Raw genomic sequence first — 24,703 nt, forward strand, 5'->3', positions numbered from 1 at the left:
GTGTGTGTAAATGTCTCATTTCCATGGCCCAATATTTGCCATGGAGCAGAGCCCGGCCTTTAGCCTAATGAAGGAAACTAATCATGTCCTCTGTGATCATATATACACACACACACACACACACACACCTACACATACACACACACACACACTGTTCTAATGATTGGGCACACATACACACATACATGTACAAAACAGCAGGGAAAAAGGAGGAAGAGATGAAGATGGAAGGAAGGATGGAGGGCGTGAGACGGAGAGAGAGGATGGAGAGGAAAGAGGCATTATGCACCCATAATGCTTCTGTCTGCGGTCTAAAGCCTGTACTTTGTTTTGAGCAGTTGCCAACGCTGAGAGAACTGACCTGACTCTTTCTACTGACACTGATCACTTTTCGCTCTGCTAGAGAAAACACTTAAACTCTCTGAGGAACAGGTAATTTCCAGACCTCTAGAAAGTCTATATGCGAACTTTGGAAAACTGAAATCATTACCTCAGAGTCATCATTCAGTCTGACATTATAGGGATTTGACTTTTCCTTTGTTTATGTAGTAAATGTTTAATGTAGGCTTTCTTAAAGGATATATGAGGATTACTAGACTTTGGATCTTGTTTTTGTACTTCTGGCCATCATTTCTATTGTTTACAGTAATACTGAACTGACCAAAATAAAGGCTGAGATTAACATTAGAACAGCAAAGTCAGTCTGGGCAAGAAACATAAACTGAAAGACAATCAGGAAGTAAATGATGGCAACAGGTTATAAGAATTATCTGAACCACTTTAGTGGGAAAAAAAAAATACTTTAATTCCTACAACATGGAAGTTCTGTTTGTTTGTCTGTTTGTATGCTTATACAGAAACTATTGGGTTGGTTTTCATAAAAGAAACTGGCCAGCATCAGATTTTTGTTCAAAACTATTCAAATATTTGATTTATTGTTTTGGTCCGAGATGCATTTATAACTTTATTATTATTTTTAATTTAAAAAATATATATTTTAGCAATGTCACATTTTAGCTAACATTTTATTTAATGTACAGATCAGAAGAACCAGAGATAAAATTCATTTTTGAGTGACAGAGTGGCTGTTCCAACATTTAAAGTGTCGACATTCTCAAAAATGCCTCAGTGTTTGAAGGCAGCATGTAAGAACACACATTTAGCATCCATCATATAAACAGAGAAATCCACACTGAAACCAGCTGGGTTTTATGGATGTTTGAAAGAGTCCAGACACAATATATTCGCGGATGATGTCTGTTTGTAAATGATGTTTACCTGCAAGTCATGTCAAGCTTTGTTTTTTCTTTTGTAACAGACTTGGGTGAGACCTATTCAAATATGTCAGCATGTAATTCATCAACATTTTTCATGGCCTTTCTATAATACAGACTAACTTGGTCATACCTTTGTTTTAATGATTTAAATTTGATTAATTTCTGATATTTTTTCAAAACAATTATTATTTTAACACTATTTAACAAAAATGAACATATATACAGTTGCAAAGGCATTTATGCTCTATCATAAATGCTATATTACTTAGATGTTCTTTATGACTCCTTCTGTTGACCTTAAAGTGCGTATTTGTATTGTTTGCACTCCCTATCATGTTGTATGGTCATAAGTCCAATGAATGAAAAAAGGTAAAGTTAAGGAATATTCATGTATCTTTTGTGAGCATTTTTACACATATTCTGTGTATAACATTGGAAAAGATTTAATATAGGAGACTGAGCTGAGACTTATCAAACGTGACAATTGTTTTAATCTTGTGCTGTCAGTCTTGCTGCAGAAGAAGGTGTCACCACACACAGCGAACTGTGTGTCTGTTCTCAGTCTTGGCTCAGTGGCTACTGACCCGCAACAAGGTCCTCACCATGGCGTGAACACACACTCTCACACACACGTGCGCGCGACCAGGAACATAGTAAGTTTTTATAGTTAGTGACAGCTGACGAATCCCCTTCCCCCCCGCCTTGACCTGTGACCTCTGACTCTGCCTTCTGTATCCTCAACCTAATTGACACGTCTCCTCTGATAAACTTTCTGCTCACACACACATCCATACATCCCTTAAACCTTCACACAGAAGCTCCACCAACATCCACACATTGGACATAATTCCAGTCAATGCAAAAGCAATTTTCAAAAAGATCAATAATAAAGCATTTAATATGGAAAAGATTAGTTTTGCTGCATCTAAATTTCCACAGCAAAATAAGGCCTACCCTTTTCATATGTACAGCTAAACGGTTGCATTCATTAATATGAAGAACAGAACAATTTTTTCCAGCATGCCGTCTCTTAATCCTGCATCACCTGCTATTAAAGTGAGCGAGCATTGCACTGAGAAAGAGAGAAAATGAACAGGCAAAAAGGACACAGAGGACAACAAGGAGTGCAGCAGCAGCAGTCTCAGACTCACACATGTTACCTATTTACCTACTGGGTTTTGCAGGTTGGACAGAGAGAGAGAGGCCTACACTTCCCAGGCCGTCGGTGGAAAAGTATACTCTACAATTCATTGCTTCCTTCTCGTCAAATTAAAGGTTCCTTGTTAAAAAAAAATGGGGGAAGGGGTGGCGATTGAGGGGATTCAAGAGAGATGGAGCAACAAAGAGGAGCTTTTATTACAAAGAAAAACAGTCTGTGATCTCCCCAAAACTGAAAACGCTGTCTGTAAGTTGACAGGTGAGCCTTTAAAACATATGAAATGTGTTTTTCATTTTTTCTAAAAGCTTGTAGACACATTAAACATAAATATATTTTATTAACCTGTCACCAAGGCTACTAGAACTGGTAATATTTGGTTATGAAAAAAATAAGCATTTTCTCATCTGTGTTTATCTTAACAGTTATGCCTTAAAGAAGAAGAAAAATTGGATTGTAAAACAAAAACTTGCCTGCATGGAAGTCTGTCTATATAATGCGTGTGTTACAATGAGGATGAACTTCATTGTGACAATGAAGCTAAAATGCATGCAATTTAAAAAAAAATTATATATGTATTTTTTTTTCTACTAATTGTACCTTGAATTAAATTCACTGTGTAAGGCACTTTCACATAACAGAAGACTTTCAAATTTACTAAAACATAGATATATTCACAGCTGTGCACTTCAGGTCTTAGCCCTCTCTGGTTGTTTTGGCCACACTGGCGGTTAGTAATAGGAGCAACCCCTGTATCTGTTTATAGTGCTGTCAAACAAAGCATGGGCTTGGAGGATTTATTGATCCACCTTGTTTTAAAAAGAAGTCCACAACAAAGTCAACATCGTGTTAACATGGTCCTGAATGCACAATTTAATGTTGTATTTTGCGCCACCTGAAATGTGCAAATACACCAGCATTTGTCTTACAAACCAGCATGCAGAATTTCATGCGAATCTCTGGCACATGTAAATGCAGCCTGACTGCTGCATAGGAAAGGCTGACTCTATCATTGGCCATGAAAACAAATATGTAATAGGTCATTTCAAAATGCAAATACACTGAAAGCCTTCCATGAAATTGTGGCCATATACCAAAAATAGGGACTAAGATCCTATAAAGAAAACATTAAGGATTAAAACTTAAATATTTATTCAGATTTTGGAGTTGGAAAAGTATGTAATGACGCAAAAACACTTTGATCATTAACTGTCTGTTACAAAAGCAACTGAGTGTATCAGAATGAGACAAACTGGACGTCTCAGAACATCTACAAATGAATGTATGTCATTATATCTTTAGAGGGTGCAGTGCACTCGCAGTTCTTCCATGAACAATCTGCTTCAAAAATTGCAAGGATTTACGTGTACAAGCTTGGCCACTGTCTTATTCTGACAGTCAACCATCTCAGGCTTTTCACAGAATATTAAAACATCAAGAGAATTTCATTATTCAAAGTTATGGGGGCCAAAGTCTACATAGCTGGAATGACCCGTGAAATGTACAAACTGAACTAGTAGCAACCATAAAATGAATTAGATTAACGGTTATATCTCATAACATAGCTGCCATGGCCTTAATGTGAAAAGCAGCAGGGGGTGTGAAGGCCGGTTCCACAAAGTTGGAAGCTGCACTTCCTACACGGGCCTCCCAGAGGAAGGCTGTTCATTCCTTCTAGAAGGTTCCCTCAGGAGCAAGAGCCTGAATGGACACTACCGCAAAAACACTGCCTCCTTACCACATGTTACATGACCTGAGGGGAAACACACATATACACATCTGGGTTTCCACCTCTGAAAGACTGTCTGGCTTGTTGATGGTTATCGTAGCCAGAATAGTTCCTGCCTCTCCCTTTTCTCCCTTTCTCTTCCTCCCCCTCTCTTCCTTAAATATATTTCCTTTCCTTACCCTCCCTCTCTCCCTCTCCCACTCTCTCTTAGCCATAATTTACTGAACTTATCAACACTCCTTTGATTAATTAGATTCCTTCGATAAAACTCTCTGCTGCATCTCACTGACTTAATAAACAGTTGATATATTTTTCCCAAAGTAGCTGCTGTTAATCCACTTCAGATATTCCTTCTTTGTCCTTAAGGTAAACTGGACGAACTCTACATTCTTAACGCTACAGTGGTAGATACAAAAATATGTTTCTACATTGGACTTACTAAGTTGTGTGAAGCACAGAGTGAGTTTACATAAATACGCCAATAATTCAAGATTTTCAGCATCTCAACATTTGCTCAATATCATATAGTCAGTGGTAAACTTTTGAAGGTTAAACTGAAAAAGTCTTCTAGAAGATGGTTCTCTGTTTAAAAAAAAAAAAAAAAACTAATGCAGAAGGAAATCTACTGAATGCCACAGCATATCTGGATATAAATGGAAAAAAAATACATGGCAAACCCTTAAAAAATATGCAAATATCTTATAAAATATTCTCAACTCAAGGTAAACTGTGTAGCTTTTTCCAGAACTTTAAAGCATATCCCACCATCCTACATTTCTGAGTGGAATTTGGGTGTGAGAATAAGTTCAGAATCTCAGTCATGGTCAGAAACAGTCAGTGGGTGAACCATAGAATACCTGACTACAGACAAACATCAAACAGCAAATATAATTTTGATATCATTGCAATAGCCATTGTCTGTATCGAATGTTTGATCATATTATAAAATCATTTTATTTCTGGTCTGTATAGAATTCTATGTAGCCATTATCTACAGGTTATTAGCTACAAACTCAACAGACGGGTAGTTGTTATTACACTACCGTCGATTCCGTTTGGAGTCCAATGGGAGGACTCCGCTCAAACAAACGCAGTTGGTTAGCATCTCCATATTCCATTCATACACATTACTGTGAGGTGTGCACGCTACTGCTCTTTTAGCACAGTTGCTGCATGGACACAAATTTTGGGCTGCATGGCGACATCTGTGGATGGGTCCATGTGGACACACGTATCCTTGCAAAAACAGAAAGTCTAACACTGGCTTAACTTAGCCCACTGCTCTTCATCTTTTTTGGACAAACAACTTTTTCAATATCAGCGCATGTCAGCTTCTCATAAAAAAAGCAGTTTTATCAAATTTGACCCTACAGATAGGCACATCCAAGCTATTGTACCATGACTACGTATATTAACACTTGGTAGCATAACACTACCACCCAGCAGCACTGTTAGTGATGGTAGTTTTGACACAGCATGGTTGATCAGATAGAGTGCAAGAAGGGGAGAAAAACATGCACCAAAGGGTATACAGTTGAGTTCCAAACAGATGCAAGTAAATGATTCAAGTGCCAAATAAATCGAATCTGAGTTAAGTCTAGTCCACACGACATACTGAGGCCAGTATGGGAGATCTTGCAGCAAACAGAAAGTGATAAAACTTCGGGAAATATATCACCTTCCAGGGGGAGAAGGTGGAAGAAGTGAATAGCTGGGTGGGAGAAGTCAATGGTTACTTTATCTGCGTGATTAAAGATGCTTGTTATATACAATGACGCAACTCAAAAAAGATCACAACCAATTATCTTTCAGGCTTTAGTGACAATCTTTTCTGGTTCCTTTTCAGCATGACTGTCTGAGCACCCATACCACAGAGTGATAGATGATGTAAGGATGCTCCTAATAAGGGCCTGGATTCTTGGGTGTTTTTTGACATAAGCTTTCTTCAGTTGGAAGTACAGTTTTTTCAGGGTTCTGTGATGACATGGTTGGTTTATTTCAGTCTGTATACTGGATTTGGTATACACGAGGGCATAAACTTACTGCATGTCAAATGATATGCATCAAATGATGTGATAATTAGTGATGCTGCAAGTGTGTGTTGCTCTCAAGAATGCTAGAAGAATGTTTCTGCTTCAAATGCACCTTAAAGTTTCCTCACTGCACGTGAAACTGATTGAGCGCTTAGTCTTCACAGTAGTTTTTTGTCACATCTATCTGAGACACATTAAAATGAATAAGCTATCCCAACACAAGGTTACTGACAGGACTTAACAGCTATTGTACGGCTTAAAACTTCTGAACTTTCCGTTACAGGGTGCCACAAGTCCATTTGCATTAGTCCAGCCTGGTACCCGAGCAGCCATCAAATATTTGGAACGCTGTCTTCTTCTTTATCGGTAATCATCACGAGCATTAGCCTCTGGCCAAGAATAGCCGCTCAGATAATGCTGTTGCAGGAACATTAGTGGAACATTACACACACATTAAACAGCCAAGCATCTCATCAGTGCTCCGTCAACACACCCAGAGCCAACAAATAGCTCATGAGATGGCGTGATAGCCATGTGGTGGGGATTTTGTTGGCATGCACAAGCTTTGGAGTTACAGTACAAGAGCAAACGTTGCTACCTAAAAATGCTGTTGACAAGTTACAAGCCCTGAGATCAAAACCAGCCAGGAGGTCAGAGTGATGATCTCATGACCTTCCTTTCCAGTTCAGTTATTATAGTTCAGAGGAGTCCCACTTTCTTCCTCTGCTGTCTCTTGTCTCCGACAACGACCTAAGACAGGCCTCATTGTATTCGATACATAAATCTTGAACTGTCATCTTTTTGTTTTTGTTAGAGTGAGTTTTGATTGAGGAAGCTGAGTTTATTTCTAAAGTATTGTTTCTTTAAGAATTTTGTGGGTTTTAATAACCTGAGGAAATGACTATGGTATTTTTAAAGGTAGTTTTACATCAGATTTTCTTTATTCTGTTTTAAAATTGAAATGGTCAAATTAAAGTCATGTGGATATATTTTAATCAAATTCAATATAAACAAAAATCAATACATTTAAAATATGAATCTAATTATCATAATGTGATAACATTTTTCTCTTCCGAACATCTCTGTAAATGTCAAAAAGGCTAAAAAAAAATATGGAGAAACTCGATACATAAATATACATTTTATAGAGTTCTTTGGGGAGTTAGAATATTAAAAATCATACTTACATCAGTTTTTTCATCCAAGAATTTCTCTTAGCTGACTTCACAACAACCTGACATGAACATGAGAGTTTACAGTTTAATACTGTGATTAGCTGATTATTTTTGTTTCCTGATCACACTTGATGAAGACATGGATTTAAAGAACATGTACCGTACGTAAGTGGTGATGGGTTGGATTTACTGAACCCGCACTTGGCAAATTGTTGGATTTTAGGGAACTCAGATTGATGCCCAATTGGATTTACGAGAACTTTTAATGACCAGTTGGACATGGGGACCGTGCATTTCAGACACAGCTAGATTCCAGGAACTCATGGTTGATGAAGACTTGGATTTAGCGTGGTTGAACAACACTTGGATGTGTGGACCTCACACTCAACACCCGGCTGGACTGGAGGAGCACACACACGTGATGAATTGGAATAAGGGAAGCAAGCAGTTTTATTTTCGGAACACACATGTTTGACTTGAGGGACACGCGTTGGAAAACCAGCTGTAATTTAGTGAACACACCACACCAATTTAAATGCCATGTAACCCCCTGATTAGGCAAAAATACAAACTCTTGCGCCACAGCAACGTGCAAGTAAATCTAAAAACATAGATGTAGAGATATTTTTTTTCAAAATTACCATAACCAATCTGCTGCTGAATTATCACTGGTCTGCAAGTAAATCATGAATGTATTCATGCGTTTATTTTCTTATTAGGTATATGTTATCATACTATGAGGTAAAAATGAGTAAAAGATTATCTCAGTGAGTTTTCCTTACTGCAAGTGTGCTGTTAATGGGAGTATTTGTAGAAATGAGACATAGTCAATTGTTGACAATTTGTATGATAACAGTGTAAACAGTGTGAAGAACTGCAGTGTATCATCTAAAGTTGATATAAATGCAAAGTTGCTATACGTCAAGTTCCATATTATACACGGAACATCTCTTTACTGAAGCTGCAGGATGTCATAAACCACAAACTCCATATTTTTATGGCTGCAAATGAAAATACTATATATGCTTTGTGTTTAAGCTCAGACTTATGTCTATATTTGGTATATTTTGGAAAATTGTAAATGTTTGGCCATTGTAATTTTAAGAAATATCAAACAACTTAAGTTTTTTAATTCATTTATTTGATCTAGATTGCACATATTGTAATCTGCAGAAAATTACTACATTAACGGATGGGCAATGAATCAATATTAATGTAATTCACTGATATCATATGTCATCATTCATCTGTGGACCAAATGAATAAGTCTGAGCAAGTTAAAATTAAAAAGAAATCTTATTAGGGTTTGTTTGGCACAGTACGGGCTCGTGTAATGGATAATATTATTTCTAATGCCACATACGTAAAGTAGTAAATGAGACCGGATGCCCAGGCTGATCAGTGTTGGTATAATGTTACTGTGTCAGTCCTCACTGATGATGATTAACAAGCTTAGAAAGTCTTGACTCCATAAAACCTATGTCCTCAAAACCTACATGTCTCCATACATACACACATCTTGATTCTTTCAGCCTGTAGGTTTGAGCCAGTATCACACACACACACAACATTAAATCTTAGTTTCATCAGCCATACACTTTACTTTGCATCTGCAAGGACACTTAACCTCAGAAAGTCTGTGTATGAGTGAGTGAGTGAGTGTGTGTGGAAGGCCACACAAGGGTTCATTTTCTGTCTGTGTTTTTATTCATAGGGGGTGAGCTGGGGAATAGAGAGACCTCTATCTGTCACACCCATCAGCAGCCACACACACATCCAGAACAGAGATCCACGGGTCAGAAACTCTGGCCACAGCCCCTGAGGATCCTGTTCAGGATGAGGAAACCTGCCTGCAGGGCGTCATGTGTTCATGCAGATCCTGGATGTGAATAGCAGCCGTGGTGTGCGACAGTAAGCTGATAGCTCTACTCACTGTGTTTCTGTAATCTGACAGACAGACTGACACAGCAGGACTGTGTAATTCAGCCATGTTAGTACAAGTCTCCTCTGGCTTCTGAATCCTGTCTCTCGCTGAGTCCCTACAAGTTTCATTACATGTGCAGCTTCTCCCTGCAGCTGACAACAGAACAGCACTCACCTGGGAGGAAGGGAAGGCTGGAGTGGACAGGTACACTTGGATAGATTTATCTGTCTGTCCACATAAAAACTTGGAGGATGTGACTGTACATGTTGTATAAATCAGAGTGTTGATGTTAGATTTTAAACTATCATGGAACCTTTCAAAGTAAACCTGAATGTTGACACCATTACACCAAATGTTGCCTGTGGGCAAATTGTATTTCTGCTGATATCTATTACCTTGTAATTTGTGACAGTTTTCCATGCCAAATTTTGATAATTACCCATATTTAGTTCTACAATACCATTCTTGATAGGGTCGAGTAGCCTCTTAAATCAGCAAGAACTCAAGCAGCCCTTTACAACAGCAGAGATCCATAAACCTGTTTTGGAAACCTTATCTGTTCAGTAAAAAAAAAAAAAAAGAACAAAAAAACAATGCATTAATCCCTTTTTTCAACTGACACAGACTTTGATACCTTAAAAACCTTTATACTTTAACACATGTAACTCAGTGGGATCAGTTTTATGTCTTCCACTTAATACAGTCTTTATATAGCCTGAAGGCATGGGTAGACCAAATTAAAGTCAGTTGTTTCATCCACATCGACCCAATTTTATTTGTCTACAAGCAACATAGCTCTTGAGCTAAGATAATGGGGGGCAGGCAAACTATCAGAAACTTACTGGACAAGTAAAGTTTGGGCTAGTAGCTGTCAGAGGAAGTATGTCTGTAGCATAATGGGAAAGCACATATTCAAACTTGGAACCTTGATCAATCATTATAGTGGATATACAGTTAATACAAATGTATAAACTGTATACATTTGTATACAGTTAATACATTTAACTGTGTGTCTGGAGAGCACACTTTACTCAACATACCAAGAAAATCTTATAGACTTGCGAAAGGGGTGTGCAACGCAACTAAATCTGTTCCATGAGATCACATAAAAGAAAAAAACTTCAAAAACTCCTTCTGTAGCTGACATTACTGCTTCCTCTGTGGCTATAACTTTGAGGTGGCTCAGGGACTGTTGCATCGGTTTGTTGCTTGAATTTGCTGTGTCGCTGATTAATTATATACAGAAACATCCAATAATATATCATAGTTCCACAACTGCAAAGTTTGTGTTCATCTATCATCGGTGTATTAGACAAATTTCCACAGTTCTTCAGATGTGGTGAAAATACAAACAGGAAAATGCTCTGAGACTCTGAGTTTTCCTTCTGGGATGAAGGGTGCTGCAGTTTTATTGGAGGTTTTACACAACCACTAATCATCTAACGGCTGACTCATCTGCTTCTTTTTATCTGTGCTTTCTTTCAGATGGTTACAGAGAGTCAATTATGGATAACAGCTTTTATCTGGATTCCCCATCTAATGGATAAACCTTAAGCCCATGCTAATACACAAAGGATATTACTAATGGGTGAAGGCAAGTAGCTAACGGTAATTGCCAGCGTGTGCAAGGTGCAATACTGACATGGCTAAATGGCTAATAGACCAATAAGCAACCGAGAATGATAAAGACTGCAGGAGTAATGGCTAATGTTGGATGCTAATATGCATTAGGTGCAGTATTTCTAGCTCTGAGTAACAGAGGCCCCTGTGCTGGTGGCTAATAGCTGTTAGCAAAAATGTATAGTGCTTTTGGGTGGTACATAATGCGGCCAAATGAGACCACTGACCGCAGACTGACACTGGCTCTGATGAGTCTTCTACGGACTCAAAGAGAAGATTGAAGGAAGAGACCGAAGTCGCTGTTAGGCCTGAGTTCAAACTAACCCCCTCTTCTAAAAAATGCAAGAATGTGTGCATCTGTGTGTAAGGGAAGGAGATAGAGAAAAAATAAGTGTTTGTTTTGTGTCCTCGCTATCTGGTTTTCATGGATTAAAAAATGCATGCAGACCTGCACATGTTGTATGTGTGCCTGCATCTAGTTGTGTGTTTGTGTGTCCCTGGACTGGATCATGTCTGTGATCCCAGGTGGGCTGTAGGGGAGGAGCAGAACAACAAAAAGGGATGCAGCGGCAGGAAAGAGGAGAAGGAAGACACTCTCCCTTTCATCTCTCTTTCATCCCTCCTTTTCAAGCAAAGGAGAGAGAGTGCGCTCCACTCTTCTCTTCCTCCCTTTCTCTCTCTCTTTCTCCCTCTGTCCCACTTTCAGACGCCTTTTGATGCCTTTCAAGTCAACCAAATGTGCTTTCCGGCTGCCATGCACTCTAACAGAAAGGCCTGTGTGTGTGTGGTGCGGGGTTTGGCATGGCGCCTAATTACTTTAAAGTCATAGACAGGTAGGCGGAAGGTGTATGTGTGCGTGTCTTTGTCTGCAAAATACAAGCTTTGAACTGATTTGTTCTCTGCCACCTCTTTCCTTGGTTTTATGAGAGTTGTGAGCTGGCCAGTCTGCCCAAAGGCCTTTTTGGCATCTTGCCACCATCAGACAAAAAAATCCTTTACTGTATGCGTTTGGCCAGATGACAAAACACCACCGATACATCAGCATGACATGGGTTTAGCTGATTTTAGCTTATTGCAGACATACCTGTGTCGGCATATACCATATGCTGGCCGACAACTAGCACAAAATTTAGGTGCAGTGATACCAGAGATACTTGTAATGCTATAGAAACCGCTTGACTGACAGAATTATTGCTAAACTGTAAAATGTTACACTCAATATATGTATAGGTAAAAAAAACTACAGAGTCTTTGTCAGAATTTATCAGAATGTTTGTTCATATCTGGCCTTTTTGTTTTATTTTTTAGGGGAAATTTACACGCATTTTGATCAGTAGGGAGACAGAAAACAAAGGTGAACAGCCAAAACGGGTGTACCACATGAATGAAACTCTCTATAATGGCGTATGTAATTTCATTTGTGACACTGACTCTGCTTGGACAATCCATTCTCCCAAATGCCAACTCTGTCAACAACCTTAAAGTTTTGGGAAAACAGCCTTTATATGAATTATTCATGATACCAGCAAGAGATTTTGTTTTTATGTGGACTAGCTGTTGTGTGATCTAAAGCAAATTACATAAATTACATTACATGTTTTCCTACTGAGTCAAGCCTTTAAACTGTGAAGCAGCTTTTATACCAAAGTGTCCTTGAGCAGCACCGCAAGAGACTTACGGCACAAGGTTTAACAAACAATCACATCATTATGTACAAGGCCTTCACAAGCCACTGCTGCTTCTCATTTTCTCTTTCTGTCTGATGAGGTGGAGGAGTGGTGGCTACAGGACAAGTCTGGACATGATGTTACCCTCCTCCTTCCCCTTCGTCCCCAAATAATTTCTCTCCCTCCGTTCTCTTCGTTCTCTCATTTTTACGAAACCGCAGATTTGCTCTGGAGGTTTCCATGACAAACAATACTAATTAGGGATCATTTTCCTTTTTGCTTTTTTCTGTGATGTCTGGCAAAGAGTGACATCTGTTAGTGTGTGTGTATCAGAGCGTAAGACAGAAAGCCACAGAAGGGAAGCACTGTTAAGTCTCTGTTTTGATATTGAGCCTAAGATGACGAGAGACAAATAATAAAGCTCAAATAATTGCACGTCGAATGACAGCTACAGCAGACCTGAAAGGGAAATAAGTGACCGAAACATACACCTTTCTCATACAGAGTTAAGAGTGTTTGTACTGAGATTAATGCAGCTAGGAATGTAATATAACAAGTCTTATGGGGCTTTCAGAAAGTTTCCCTGCCGCTGTGGATTGGCAGCAGCAGGATGCAATGCCACCGCTGGCTACTTCTGATTCTCCTGGCCTGTACACACAGCTAATGTGAGTGGGCTGTAGCTTAAAGTAAATTAAGGGAAAGAATTGAAAATGTGGCCTGTTTCACATTGAAAGTTTCGTCAAGTAGTATGAAAGATAAAAAAACGACTTTTGAATTGAATTTAAGATCAGTTTGAAACTTGATCTGTCTTTGTTTACTGTCGTTGTAATGGTCCCAAATTAAACATTACAACAAGTTTAAAAAAACTGATCAATGATAAAGCTCTATATCCCATTTGAAAATAGCTGGGCGCTTTCACAAGAGCAGCAGTTGTCCTGTTTAAAGTTAAAATAATAAATGGCAGTTACAACAGCTTTCTGCCTGAAAGCAACTTTATTAAGATAAAACTGACTTTTCACAGTTGAATCTTGTACCAATACCATTTCTGACCTTATTAAGTTCAACAGGTGTTGCCAGGATGTTCCTAATCCTCACAAAATACAGTTTTTCTCTCATCGTCCCACATCACATATCAGCATTTTCACTAAAACACCAAATTTATTTAGTCATGAGTTCAGCAATTCATAGAAATATGATAATCCAGTGTGATTATGTATGTACACACTGTATTTGCATTTTGATCAGACAAGTGCTCATGATCAGTCTCTAATTTGATCACAAAATTAGGAATTCAGATCTTTTCTAATCTAATTCACTGTCAAAATGTTTTCATCTGGAACATTTCAAACACAGCAGTACCTGGTTCAGCCCATGCACACATGGCCAACACATATATAACTTATAAGGTGCAAATTACGATGCCCTGCTAACCATGCACTGGCATTCAGCTGCGTTTAGTGAGAATTTAAGTGTTATTTGATATTGTTCAGCCTATGGATTTCAAGGCTGATTTGTCGAGAAGTGAACAGTGCTGCAAATTAAAACACATTAGGGCACAAGGGCTTGTTATAACCTTAATATCCATCCTTGTGGGTGTGAAAACTGTATATCTAAGCTCAGAGAACACAGACTGGCACTGACACACTCCCTGGCAGTGTGTGTGTGGATGTATATGTATATGTGTGCGTATCTAATGATCCCTGTGTCGCCTTCTCCGAGTCTCCCACACCTCCCCTTCTCATTAGCGGTGACGCCTGAGTGGATTAACCGCACGCGTGCACACACACACACGCACACAAACACACACAGACACCAACCAGCTAACGAAAGTAGAGCCCATCAAAGAGAATCTATCCACCCCGATTTAGGAAAGACAAGCTGTCATAAAACACGGATTTGTCCTCAATGCAAACCAGAAGCCCCTTTCTGGCAGGAGACCGTGTGTGTGTGTGTGTGTGTGTGTGTGTGTGTGTGTGTGTGTGCGCGACAAGGAGCCAGGAGAATCAAAAAACAATATAAATTTGTTGCATTTGTGTGTGTTCCAGTGATCTGCTTATTATGTCTCAGATTAAACTAATCTGATAAATAACCAAAATGGATGAGAAAGGAAACAGAAGGACAAACAATGAATCAAAGAAAGAGAAAGAGAAAAACATTTAGGTGTCAGCTCACTTGATTAGAAAAATAAAATACACAGAGCTCTACTAAACGATAAAATATCTCATCTTCTAATCTGATTTGTCTCGTTCACACTGCTAGAGAGAAGGACAGACTATGAGCGGAGCCAGATGAAAATACAAAGAGAGTGAGAACGAAAGACAGCAGACACCCAGAAGAGGATGAAAGCGTGTTCCAACTCCCAAACCAGAGAAACAGTGAGTGCAGACTTGGCAACTGTAAGTCAACAATGGTGGACACAATCCCAGTTCCCCTCTCACATCATTGGAAATCACTATCTATAGCAATAACAATGTGAAAAGGAACTGCAGTAATCACATATTTCCAGGAAGAACATCTTTGAGGACACCGGGATTGGGTGAAACATGTCTCGCAAGGTAATGGAAAACAAAATAAACCCATTTACATGTAATAAACTGCTTCAGGGTATCTATTGGTTTTAGGATGGCAAGACATTATTCAGCACTTTGATAAAAATGTTATAGGCGTCATAATGACAAATGGGGAAAAGTATGTGCACACTAGCAGTAAGATTCTATGTACTAAAAATGTGATTTCTTTGTCCCCTATTAAAATGTAAAATGCTACATGTCCTTTAGATAAATAGGGCAGAATTCATCAGGCGCACAGATGGAGGGCGATCACTGATCCCAGATGATTTAACACATATATCCACTGTCAACTATTTTACAGAAACACCCACGACAATGACTCAAAAAAGTTGGGAAGTTTGCTAACACAAAGCCAAATTTTTGTGAAATGATAAAACTGTTGAGACAGAATCATCTTATAAAAAGTGTCAGAATTATCTGCCTGCATATGTTGTAATACTAGCTACCACAGCAAAAAAGTTAATATACTGTGATAGTACTTTCTTCATAAAGTTTACACCAAAGAACAAAGCAAAAAATCAAAGAAAATTAAGCTTTTCCTTAGTTTAAATGAAACAGAACTTGTGTATCACCTCTCCTTGTTCACTGTTTTAACATCTAGTGCTTCCAGCATCAACAGCAAAATGTAGAAGTAGTAATAATTATCACAACAAACACTGTCTTCTACATATTGTGCCGATATATTTGTAATAACACAAAAATAGAATCAGTCACCAGATACAACTTTAATGTCTCCAATATTACTTCACTATCTTTAATAAAATATAAGGTCCCGAATATTTCCTGGGTAACAAAACAAATGTAGATCAGACAGGAAAATGTTATGACCCCTTCGATTTGTAGGAGAGGAGAGCTGGTCCACTGTTTCATGAGCCGGGTGCTGCCATATTAGAAAATGAAAGATCTAGTTAGGGATCATAACCCTACCTGTCAGTCTACAGGCCCTGTAGACTTTACTAATTTCCAAAGTCTTTTTCTATTAAATTTTTAGTTTAACCTTCGTGTTTTACAAACAAACTGATTTGCCTGCAATTCATTAACAGGGCAGCATTTTGTTTTGGGAATATCTGTTGCAAGCGAGTCCAGCTCGGATTCAGCAGAGACCATGAAAGAGAGACTTCATTTATACAGCAGAAGTCACACCAAAAAATAAATGTGCAGTACAGCAGGACTGAAAACCAGTCAACGAAATCTGTTAGAATCACAGTAAACATCCAAGCTGCATCTGCAGAACCAACTATACTGTTTTTTTCATCTTTTGGCACCGACTAGAATCCACACCGTGTAGATTCTGCACACCGCGAGCCAACGGCAGTCAAAGCAGTACGTACAAATAACAGATGAGAAACAGAAGTACGCCGGGAGGGAAAATAGAGGTGGATTACAACAGTGAGACAGACAGTGAACAGATATCAGTGTCAGGGCTCTGGTCAGGATTTAGTGACAAGCTGGGAGCAATGCTGCGGATGTACTATGGGGTGATGTATTCTGATACGCGCTGGTTGGAAATGTGACAAGGAGAAGGAAAGTCACTGATGATTCTCAGAGCTGGAGAATAGTCAGCTCCAAATAAAAATGATCATATAGGATGAGTAGAAAGATGAGGAGTTATGGGGGCACCTACCCTTCTTGACTTTCTTAGACGGCTGTTTCTTCTTGATGTATTTGGTCGCCTCCTGTTGAAGTTCCATGTCCTCCCCATCACCAGTCACCTCTGCAATGGGCTCAACACCCCCTGAGTGAAAGGCAAAGAGAATCTGTCAGCAAATTGGGTGTTATATATGAAAAATAAAAATTCAACAAGTGCTTTCTTTTCTTTCTTTTTTTTTTGCTAGAAAATGCTTTTTTCAACAAATGTATGCTCAGAGGTGCTCAGAGTGATGACAGCCTTCTACAGCAGTAAAGAAAGCAGCCGTTAAAGAACTGCTTTACGTCTGGACATCTTGACAAAGTCAAACATTTTTCATTCTTCAGTATGTTTTGCTGACAGTTCTGGGATTTCCAGCTCCACAAACTCCTTTTCAGTTTTTGTGTGTAATGTAAAGCTGAAATTATACTTTCAAAAAGATTTCAAGTTAAAGACCTGCCACATTACCGGCTCAACTTTGATACCTTGAGCTGCAAAACCATTAGGATGGCATACGAATGTGGTAATAAGATTTAATGCAGCGCAGTGGTAAAGCCACTTTGATTATGGGCATTTGAGATCATCTCTTTAATCTGTTTTTATGTCAGTGAAATTTTCACTTGGTACCACGTTTATGAGTTGATTCTATGGGTACAGATCACTTTGTGATTCAAATATCAAAAAACATTGGTGTTTTGTATGCTGTGTTGAATATTGTGCAGTATGGGGCTCCAGTGGATGACTGTTTTCAACATATCACCTGTACTCATTTATTAGGATGATCTGGCATCCTAATGAATGAGAACACCTTTAGAGTAAAAGGTGTCTCTTCTTTGCCTAGAATATTAGCAGAGCTAAATTTTATTATCATTTCAGAATCCTCACTGCATTGGTCTAGCATTGCCTGGTGCTTAAACGTTACAGGACTGCTCTATCAGCTGCACCTTTGTCACAGCACTGGATGATTCTTGAAGAGACATTGTGGGTTTTTTTTTTTACCATTTCAGTTCAGAATGCTGAAGCACTTTTTGCAATAAGTGCATAATGTTGGCCATTTTATATTTCCATGTTTCCCACTAGTATGTGGCACAATGTGAAAGCCTACACAAGCACACAGACTCAGCACTCCAAAACACCACTATTTGTAGATGCTACCATTTACTGATATTCCCTCAATGCCTCACATATTCAGTTCTTTGTAATGTTGTAATCTAAATCATGTCAGGTTAATTAGCATATTTGCACACAAGAAGACGTTGACTAAAATGAACCACACTGTCAGACAAATAAAATTGTTTAAAATGAATTAAAAACAAAGTCAATTAAAAACCAAGAAACAATAAAGACATGCCAAATGTGACCTGAATCTAGTCAAGAACAAAATTTTTAAAGAGGAACTACTAAATTATAATGTTACAAACAGGAATAAACAGAAAATTGTTGGTCACTTTGTTGTGAACATATAATAAACATTAGTTTTCCCTACGGTAAATAATCTGTGACTTAACATTCTGATCTGAGCTACCTGGTAGGATGTCAGTGCTGCATTAGTCCAATTTCTTCCTTAACCGCATTTCAAAATAACTTTTGACTCCTGCACCCACACCGAATTGCGTTTCTCATTGTGTTGGCGTATATTTACACTAAAATACATAAACCAAATGTACATCTTTTAGGATGTCACTAAAGGCTGAATAAAGAAAAAAAAATGTGTTGAACATGTGGTTTGCAAGTGCGTGTGTGTGTGTGTGTGTGTGTGTGTGTGTGTGTGTGTGTGTGTGTGTGTGTGTGTAAACCTAGATGTGTGAGGGTGTGATTGTGAGTGTGTGTGATGAAATCCCTGCTAAAATCCCATGGATCAGTCTGGATTTAGGGAGCTCTTGAGGCCGATGAATTGGACGCCTTGTCTCTCTCTGTCCCACCTCTCTGTCTCCTTCTCTCCCCCCTCCTTTCTCTCATTCCTCTCCTCCCCTCTGTGTCTCCTCTTCCTCTTTTTTTCTACTCCACCTTGTCTCCATCTGCTCTTCATCCTCCTTTCCTCATCCATCTCCTCTTGCCTCCTGTGGCTCTTTGTGCCCTCGTCTTTGTTTTTTTCCCCCCTTTCCTTCTTCTATCTCTGTCTTCCTTTCATCCCTCTTTTCTACGTCTTTTATTTATTTCTCATCCCCCCATCAAATCTTTCCCATATTTTCTTCTGTCAATTGTTCCTTCGTTTTCTCCGTATTTCATCCTTCAGTTTCTCCTCATTTCCTCGGCTCCCTGAGGATTGTGTCCAGTTTCACGGTACTTTCACTTAATATGCGCTACACACATCGTGCCTTTGTGTTCTGTGTGTGTGTTTGTGCATGTGTGTCTGCCATCATGTCTACCTTAAGGTGTCTGAGAATGTGTGTGTGTCTCCATCTCCCCCACTGCGTCTACATTTGTGTGTGTGTGTGTGTGTGCGTGCATGCGAATGTGTGTGTGCAGATTATCCTAAGCCCCTCTCCAATATTTATCCTAGCCTTTTTTTTCTTTCAAGCCAATCTTGTTCTCTTTGGTGAGAGCGCAGCCTGTGGCTTCACACACTCACAGACACACACGCTAAATCACAGTTGTGTGAAATGGGATATGCCTCGCTCTTAATTGGGCAGGTGTTTTTCTAAGGCGAGCTGGTTTTTTTTAACGCTGTCTTACAATTTCACGGGGAATGTGTGAATGTACGTGTGTGCATACGTGTTTTAACCTCATTCTAACATCAACATCAGGTAAGGAAATAGCCCACCTCTCGAGCAACTTAGTCAGAAACAAAATCGCATCACACACAGACTGTCTCTCACCGGTGACCTCTCATACAGTCCTCCCTCTCCCTCTTTCTCTCTGTAAACAGTAGGTGTTGTACCACTTAATCAGAGTTGGGATGTGTTTCTTTCGGCTGTGGTCAGAACTATATTTGTCTCAGATTCAGAGTCAGTACTCTCACCTTTAAGTGAAGGGGCATACCTTATGTCACCTCATTTAAAGGGGACATATGGTATGCTCATTTGCAGGTGTATATTTTTACACTAGGAATAGAAAAAAATCCTTTTTGTCTCACACTGCCTGTTATGCAGTCCCTCATTTTAGCATCTACCTGAAACATTAGCTGTAGGCTCTTTATATGCCCCTAAAAGCCTTCTTGCTTCTGATTGGCAGGCTTTGTGGAAGCCTTTGATTGTGAGCACAGCCTAATTCTTATTCTGGAAAATTTCAAATCCATACATTTGTACAGGACATATATACACGTTTATTTTTCTATATGAGCCCCTGTAAATAGGTGTATGTATGGAAAATGTGCTAAAATGCCAAATAAAGTGGAAAATGTTGGGATGGCTCAGGTACTAAAGATAATGTAACAAGTGAAAGATTACTACGCAAGCAACCTGCTTTGTCATGTGTGCACACAATTACCAAGAAGACAGCAGTTGGTTTCATAGCTATACCTGGAGTACATCACAATAAAAAGAAATCACTGAAAAGCTGATGGCTCGGCTCAACAAAAGCAAACAATGACTGGAAACCGAGGACTTACAGCAGTCTGAAGCCTGAGCTTTTGGCTCACAGGGATTACTTTTACATACATTTACTTCAGTATTTTAACTTGGACGATGTTTTATATGAACCTCAGACATTGTAAAGCCATAGATATTTTTGACAGAATATAAAAAAGGGCCATATGTCTAATCTAAACACTGGAAGAAGACACAATAATTGTACATAGTCATTCCAATGATATACAGTCAATGTAAAGTAAGTTTTCTTCCAGACACATTATACTTGCCAGAAAGTTACTGTTAAAAATGTGAAGACAATGAGTTATGCATTTCTGAATTGTGGAGTTTGATCCTTAAATACTTTTTTGTAATTTCTGTGCTGAGGATTTCTTGAGCAGGCCAGAAATTATGACATGATGACACACTGGGGCTATGCTTTGCACGACCCTTTCCCCGATGTTATAACATGATAAAAACTAGACCAAATTAGCATCACTGGTTATCCATCTAAATTGTGAATTATTGCAGTTCCTACAGGCAACAGTTTGATAGTTTCTACATTGACCCTGGATGCCAGACTTTGCAGAAGAGCTCAGTACTCTCATTTAAATTCCCTACAAATGAAGAGAAAACAAAACTGTTAATTGGTAAAGTTCTTCTGAACACAAAATGATGAAAATATTCGATATCTGCAGTGCGTATTTGTAAATTCATATCTAAGCTGCTTGGTTGAGTTAAAACAAACTCTGCTTGATATATAGGGTTTATTTAGGCTGGTTGAAAGCTGATAATCAGCGCCCTTAGTGGACAAGACCCCAGCCTTTCAGTGCAGAAAATACTGCTTATTTTGATTATTTTATATAATAGCCCCAAACTATATTTTAGCTGTATCAAAAGTGCTTCAAAACTACTGTTTCAAACTCTTGAGACCTTATGTTATCACTACACCACCCGTAGGTGTAATGACAGATGCAGTGCAAGCAAAAGAAGTATTAACAGTCGAAATAACAGTTACAGTATTCTATGATTAACTCCGAATGGATTCCAACTGCTGCAAAGTGATCCCGCACTGGGAACGAGATGTAAAACCTGCACTCTCTCTGTTTCATAACTTGAGCGTAAGTCATAACATTCTGCAGCGCGGTTGGCTCCTTCACCTGGTGAAGTCAGCATGAAGCCTCAAGTTTCTGTTATTACACACTGTCTGCACAACTCCTGGATCCGAAAAGACAGCAGGTGTGCGACGAGTTCTGGACAACTTTGGAGGTTTAGAGGCCACCTGCACATGTATTTGGGTGGACAGTCTGGGACATGCGGAAACCATGTGCAGCTTAAGGCAATTTGAACATTTGCGGATCTGTTTGTATATAAATGGGGATAGTTTAGGTCAGTCAATGACAATCTGAGGAAAGCTTGAAGAAAGTTCAAGCCACTTTGCTACAGTTTGGAATAATGCGGTATGGTGTGGGACCATTTGGGCCAGTTTTTGACAGTTTGGGGCCACTTTGGGACAGTTTTGGAACACTTCTGGACAGCTTGGTTGAGGGGTTAAGCTGCTTCCAATAGACAGCTCTGTCTTGGTTTGCTGTATGGAGACACCAGTGCATTCCTGCTTTATTCTGGGCTGCGGTTTGAAGATGGGGGTGACACTGCACTGCTGTGGTTACCAGCAATTTGGCTGTGGGCTTTACGCTTTTTCAGGCCCCCCTCAATGTACACATGTTCATACAGACACACACACATACATATACAGTATGCTAGACCCACAAATCTGCACATACGCACACCCCCACTGACATGCTTTTGAAAACACACATCAAAAACCTACAAGTGTGATTCCTTTAAAAAAAAACTGCTGTGTGAATCAAGACACCTGGTATCTTTTGTCTAGCTTTCAGTCTGAACCTGCAAACCACACTTCAGTGCCACAAAGGCACACTAACACAGACATGATATACCTTGCATTTATCTAACAAAAAACCCCAACAGATCTTCCACTGCAGTAAAATTACAAAAAATACAAAACTGTAAATGATTGCTTTTACATCATGATTCTCAACAACTCAATAATCAGAAATTGTTGTTGCCAGACTATAAAAGCAAAATCATTTAAGAAGTATTGAATGATGAACTTCAGGTAATGGTTGATTCAGTCTTAAAATAGAGCTCTGCTGGGACATATATAGCATTCTGGAGGAGAACTCTTCAATTAGGAAACACCACAGAGAGAGAACAAAGACAGCTGCTCAGGATTGCACACAAGACATGACCTACACTTACACATACTACATGTATTTTCCTTTGCTCTGTGTCTTCTGAACTTACACATACACACACATACATACATATGTGCACACACTCACGCACACAAACGCAGCCCATCTTCTCCCCTCTCTTTAAGTCTGAAATAGATGCAGGCCCCAAACCACAGCTACCAGTGGAACACTGTGAAAATAACTGCAACACACACACACACACACACACACACACACACACAGGCACTATAGGGGTGTATGTGGATGACAGGATGTGTGTGTGTGTGTGTGTGTGTGTGTGTGTGTGTGTGTGTGTGTAGTCTCCGTGTCTGCTTGCTTCAGCTGGACTGTGAACATAAGCAAACTCTTTTGACTTCATTAGCATAGGAGGGGAGAGGAAAGAGAAACTGAGGACATACGAAAGTATTACATTCAGAAAATACAGCAGGATTGAATGCATTAGAGCACAAATCAACATATGACACAACATTAAAAATGGAAAAAGAAAAGAAACAATCACAGAAGTGAACATCCAAAAAATATAAACAACATACCAGAAACTGATCAACAACCAAAAAAGAACTAACACAAGATTCACTGCCAGTTCAAGGAGAGGAGAAAGCAGCAGAATAAACAGACCGCAGCGAAGCACAGATGGGAGACAGGACAAGGTTTTACAAAAAAAAAGCATTGCTCATGCACTCACTGATTCAACTTATTTAGATAGATATAATGTGTATACGTGTGTGGGTGGGAGAGGAACTCACTATACACACCTCCCTAGTTGAGGGAGGTTCAGAGTTCTGCTGACAACACACTGACTAATGAACATGTGATAAACAGCCCTGATTTCACCAGGTGTGTGTCTGGTTATGTGTGTGTTTGTGTGTGTGTGTGTACAGATTGCAGCTGTTGAAGCTTGAAGTTGGTCTGAATGATGTCATCAGGGTGAGACAGAGGTTTGTGTAATGAAGAGAGCCACCTAAAAAGTACATGCAGCTTTGATTTAACTACCAGTAACAATGATGATACCAGTTGGAATATATTACTGTCCAGAATTAGTGGTCAACCGATGCAGGTTTTTTCACTGGTTGATGCAGATATTTATAGAGTATAGTGACTGATGGCTGATATAAAACACTGTTATCATGTTTTCTTTTTTTGACATTATTCACTAATTTCTGAGGTTAAATGAACATCTGTGATTTTTTGGTGACGGTGCACTCTGCTGTTGCCACAGACTATAATGTAAAGATTGATAAAATCTCCAAGACATTACCTATAGGTTTCCTGAAGGGTGATTTTGAAGCTCTGCGTTGTGGTTCTGCTGTTGCCATCCTAGCAGTGCCTGACTTGTCCTAACACCTGGCTAATCCAAAAATGAGCAAAGAGGTAGAGCGCAAGGAGAGTTCAAGCGGGCCAGGCAAACATCTCTGGACTGTGCAATGATGGCAAAGCCCCCAACGGTAAGTCTTGATACAATATAAATGTTTGATTTGTGGAAAATGTAATCCCCTTACAGTCGCCACACATTAGAAAATTACTATAGAAAAACTAGAGACAAAAAAATCTTTTTTTGTACCAGGCTGAAGATACATTTATTTCTGGTGTGGAGTTGGGCATTTTATTATGGGGGTCTATGGGGATTTACTTCCTTTTGGAATCAACCTCAAGTGGCCATTTGAGGAACTGCACTTGTGCTGTGGTTTCATTTTTCAGTACTGGAGGTTGCTGTTTGGCTGTTCCCTATCAATTTTAGAATTAAAGTATCCTAACATGCTACCTCAGGTCCACCGGCTTAGAAAATAGCAAAGGCAAATGAAGCAAAATCTTGTCACCTCGGTTCAGTGTGATGAATATTGTATGTGATCTGCTCAAAGCACAACTCTATATCATAGATCCTTTAACTGTAGTAGTTAGTCAGGTCCCAGTAGCCAGTGTGGACCAGCTCAACAAAGCCCTGTTATACCTGCTAACTAGCCATGCTGAGTGGGAAATCGGTCAGTGCTAACTGTTTCAAAAGGTTAAAGATGCCTTTTTTATCTATGTACATGGAAATACAATGAAATTCACCAATCTCTTAAAGTAGCGGCATGGGTTGAAGTGGGCCCTGTTTATGAAATGTCACAAAATAGAATAAAAGAATACATCTATAAAT

The 24,703-nt window shown here is 39.2% G+C and overlaps 1 protein-coding gene across 2 annotated transcripts in view; it reads right to left on the reverse strand.

The window, feature by feature from the left end:
- bbs9 (Bardet-Biedl syndrome 9) overlaps positions 1-24,703 on the reverse strand; it is a 197,066-nt gene that overhangs the window by 48,728 nt on the left and 123,635 nt on the right. For both annotated transcript variants that reach the window (XM_022206924.2, XM_051956346.1), the window contains one exon: positions 16,776-16,886. In XM_022206924.2, coding sequence (XP_022062616.2) covers positions 16,776-16,886 — 111 coding nt within the window. The remainder of the gene's footprint in view (positions 1-16,775; positions 16,887-24,703) is intronic.

This window comes from Acanthochromis polyacanthus, chromosome 12 (genome assembly GCF_021347895.1).
Source record: "Acanthochromis polyacanthus isolate Apoly-LR-REF ecotype Palm Island chromosome 12, KAUST_Apoly_ChrSc, whole genome shotgun sequence".
Classification (NCBI taxonomy): domain Eukaryota; kingdom Metazoa; phylum Chordata; class Actinopteri; family Pomacentridae; genus Acanthochromis; species Acanthochromis polyacanthus.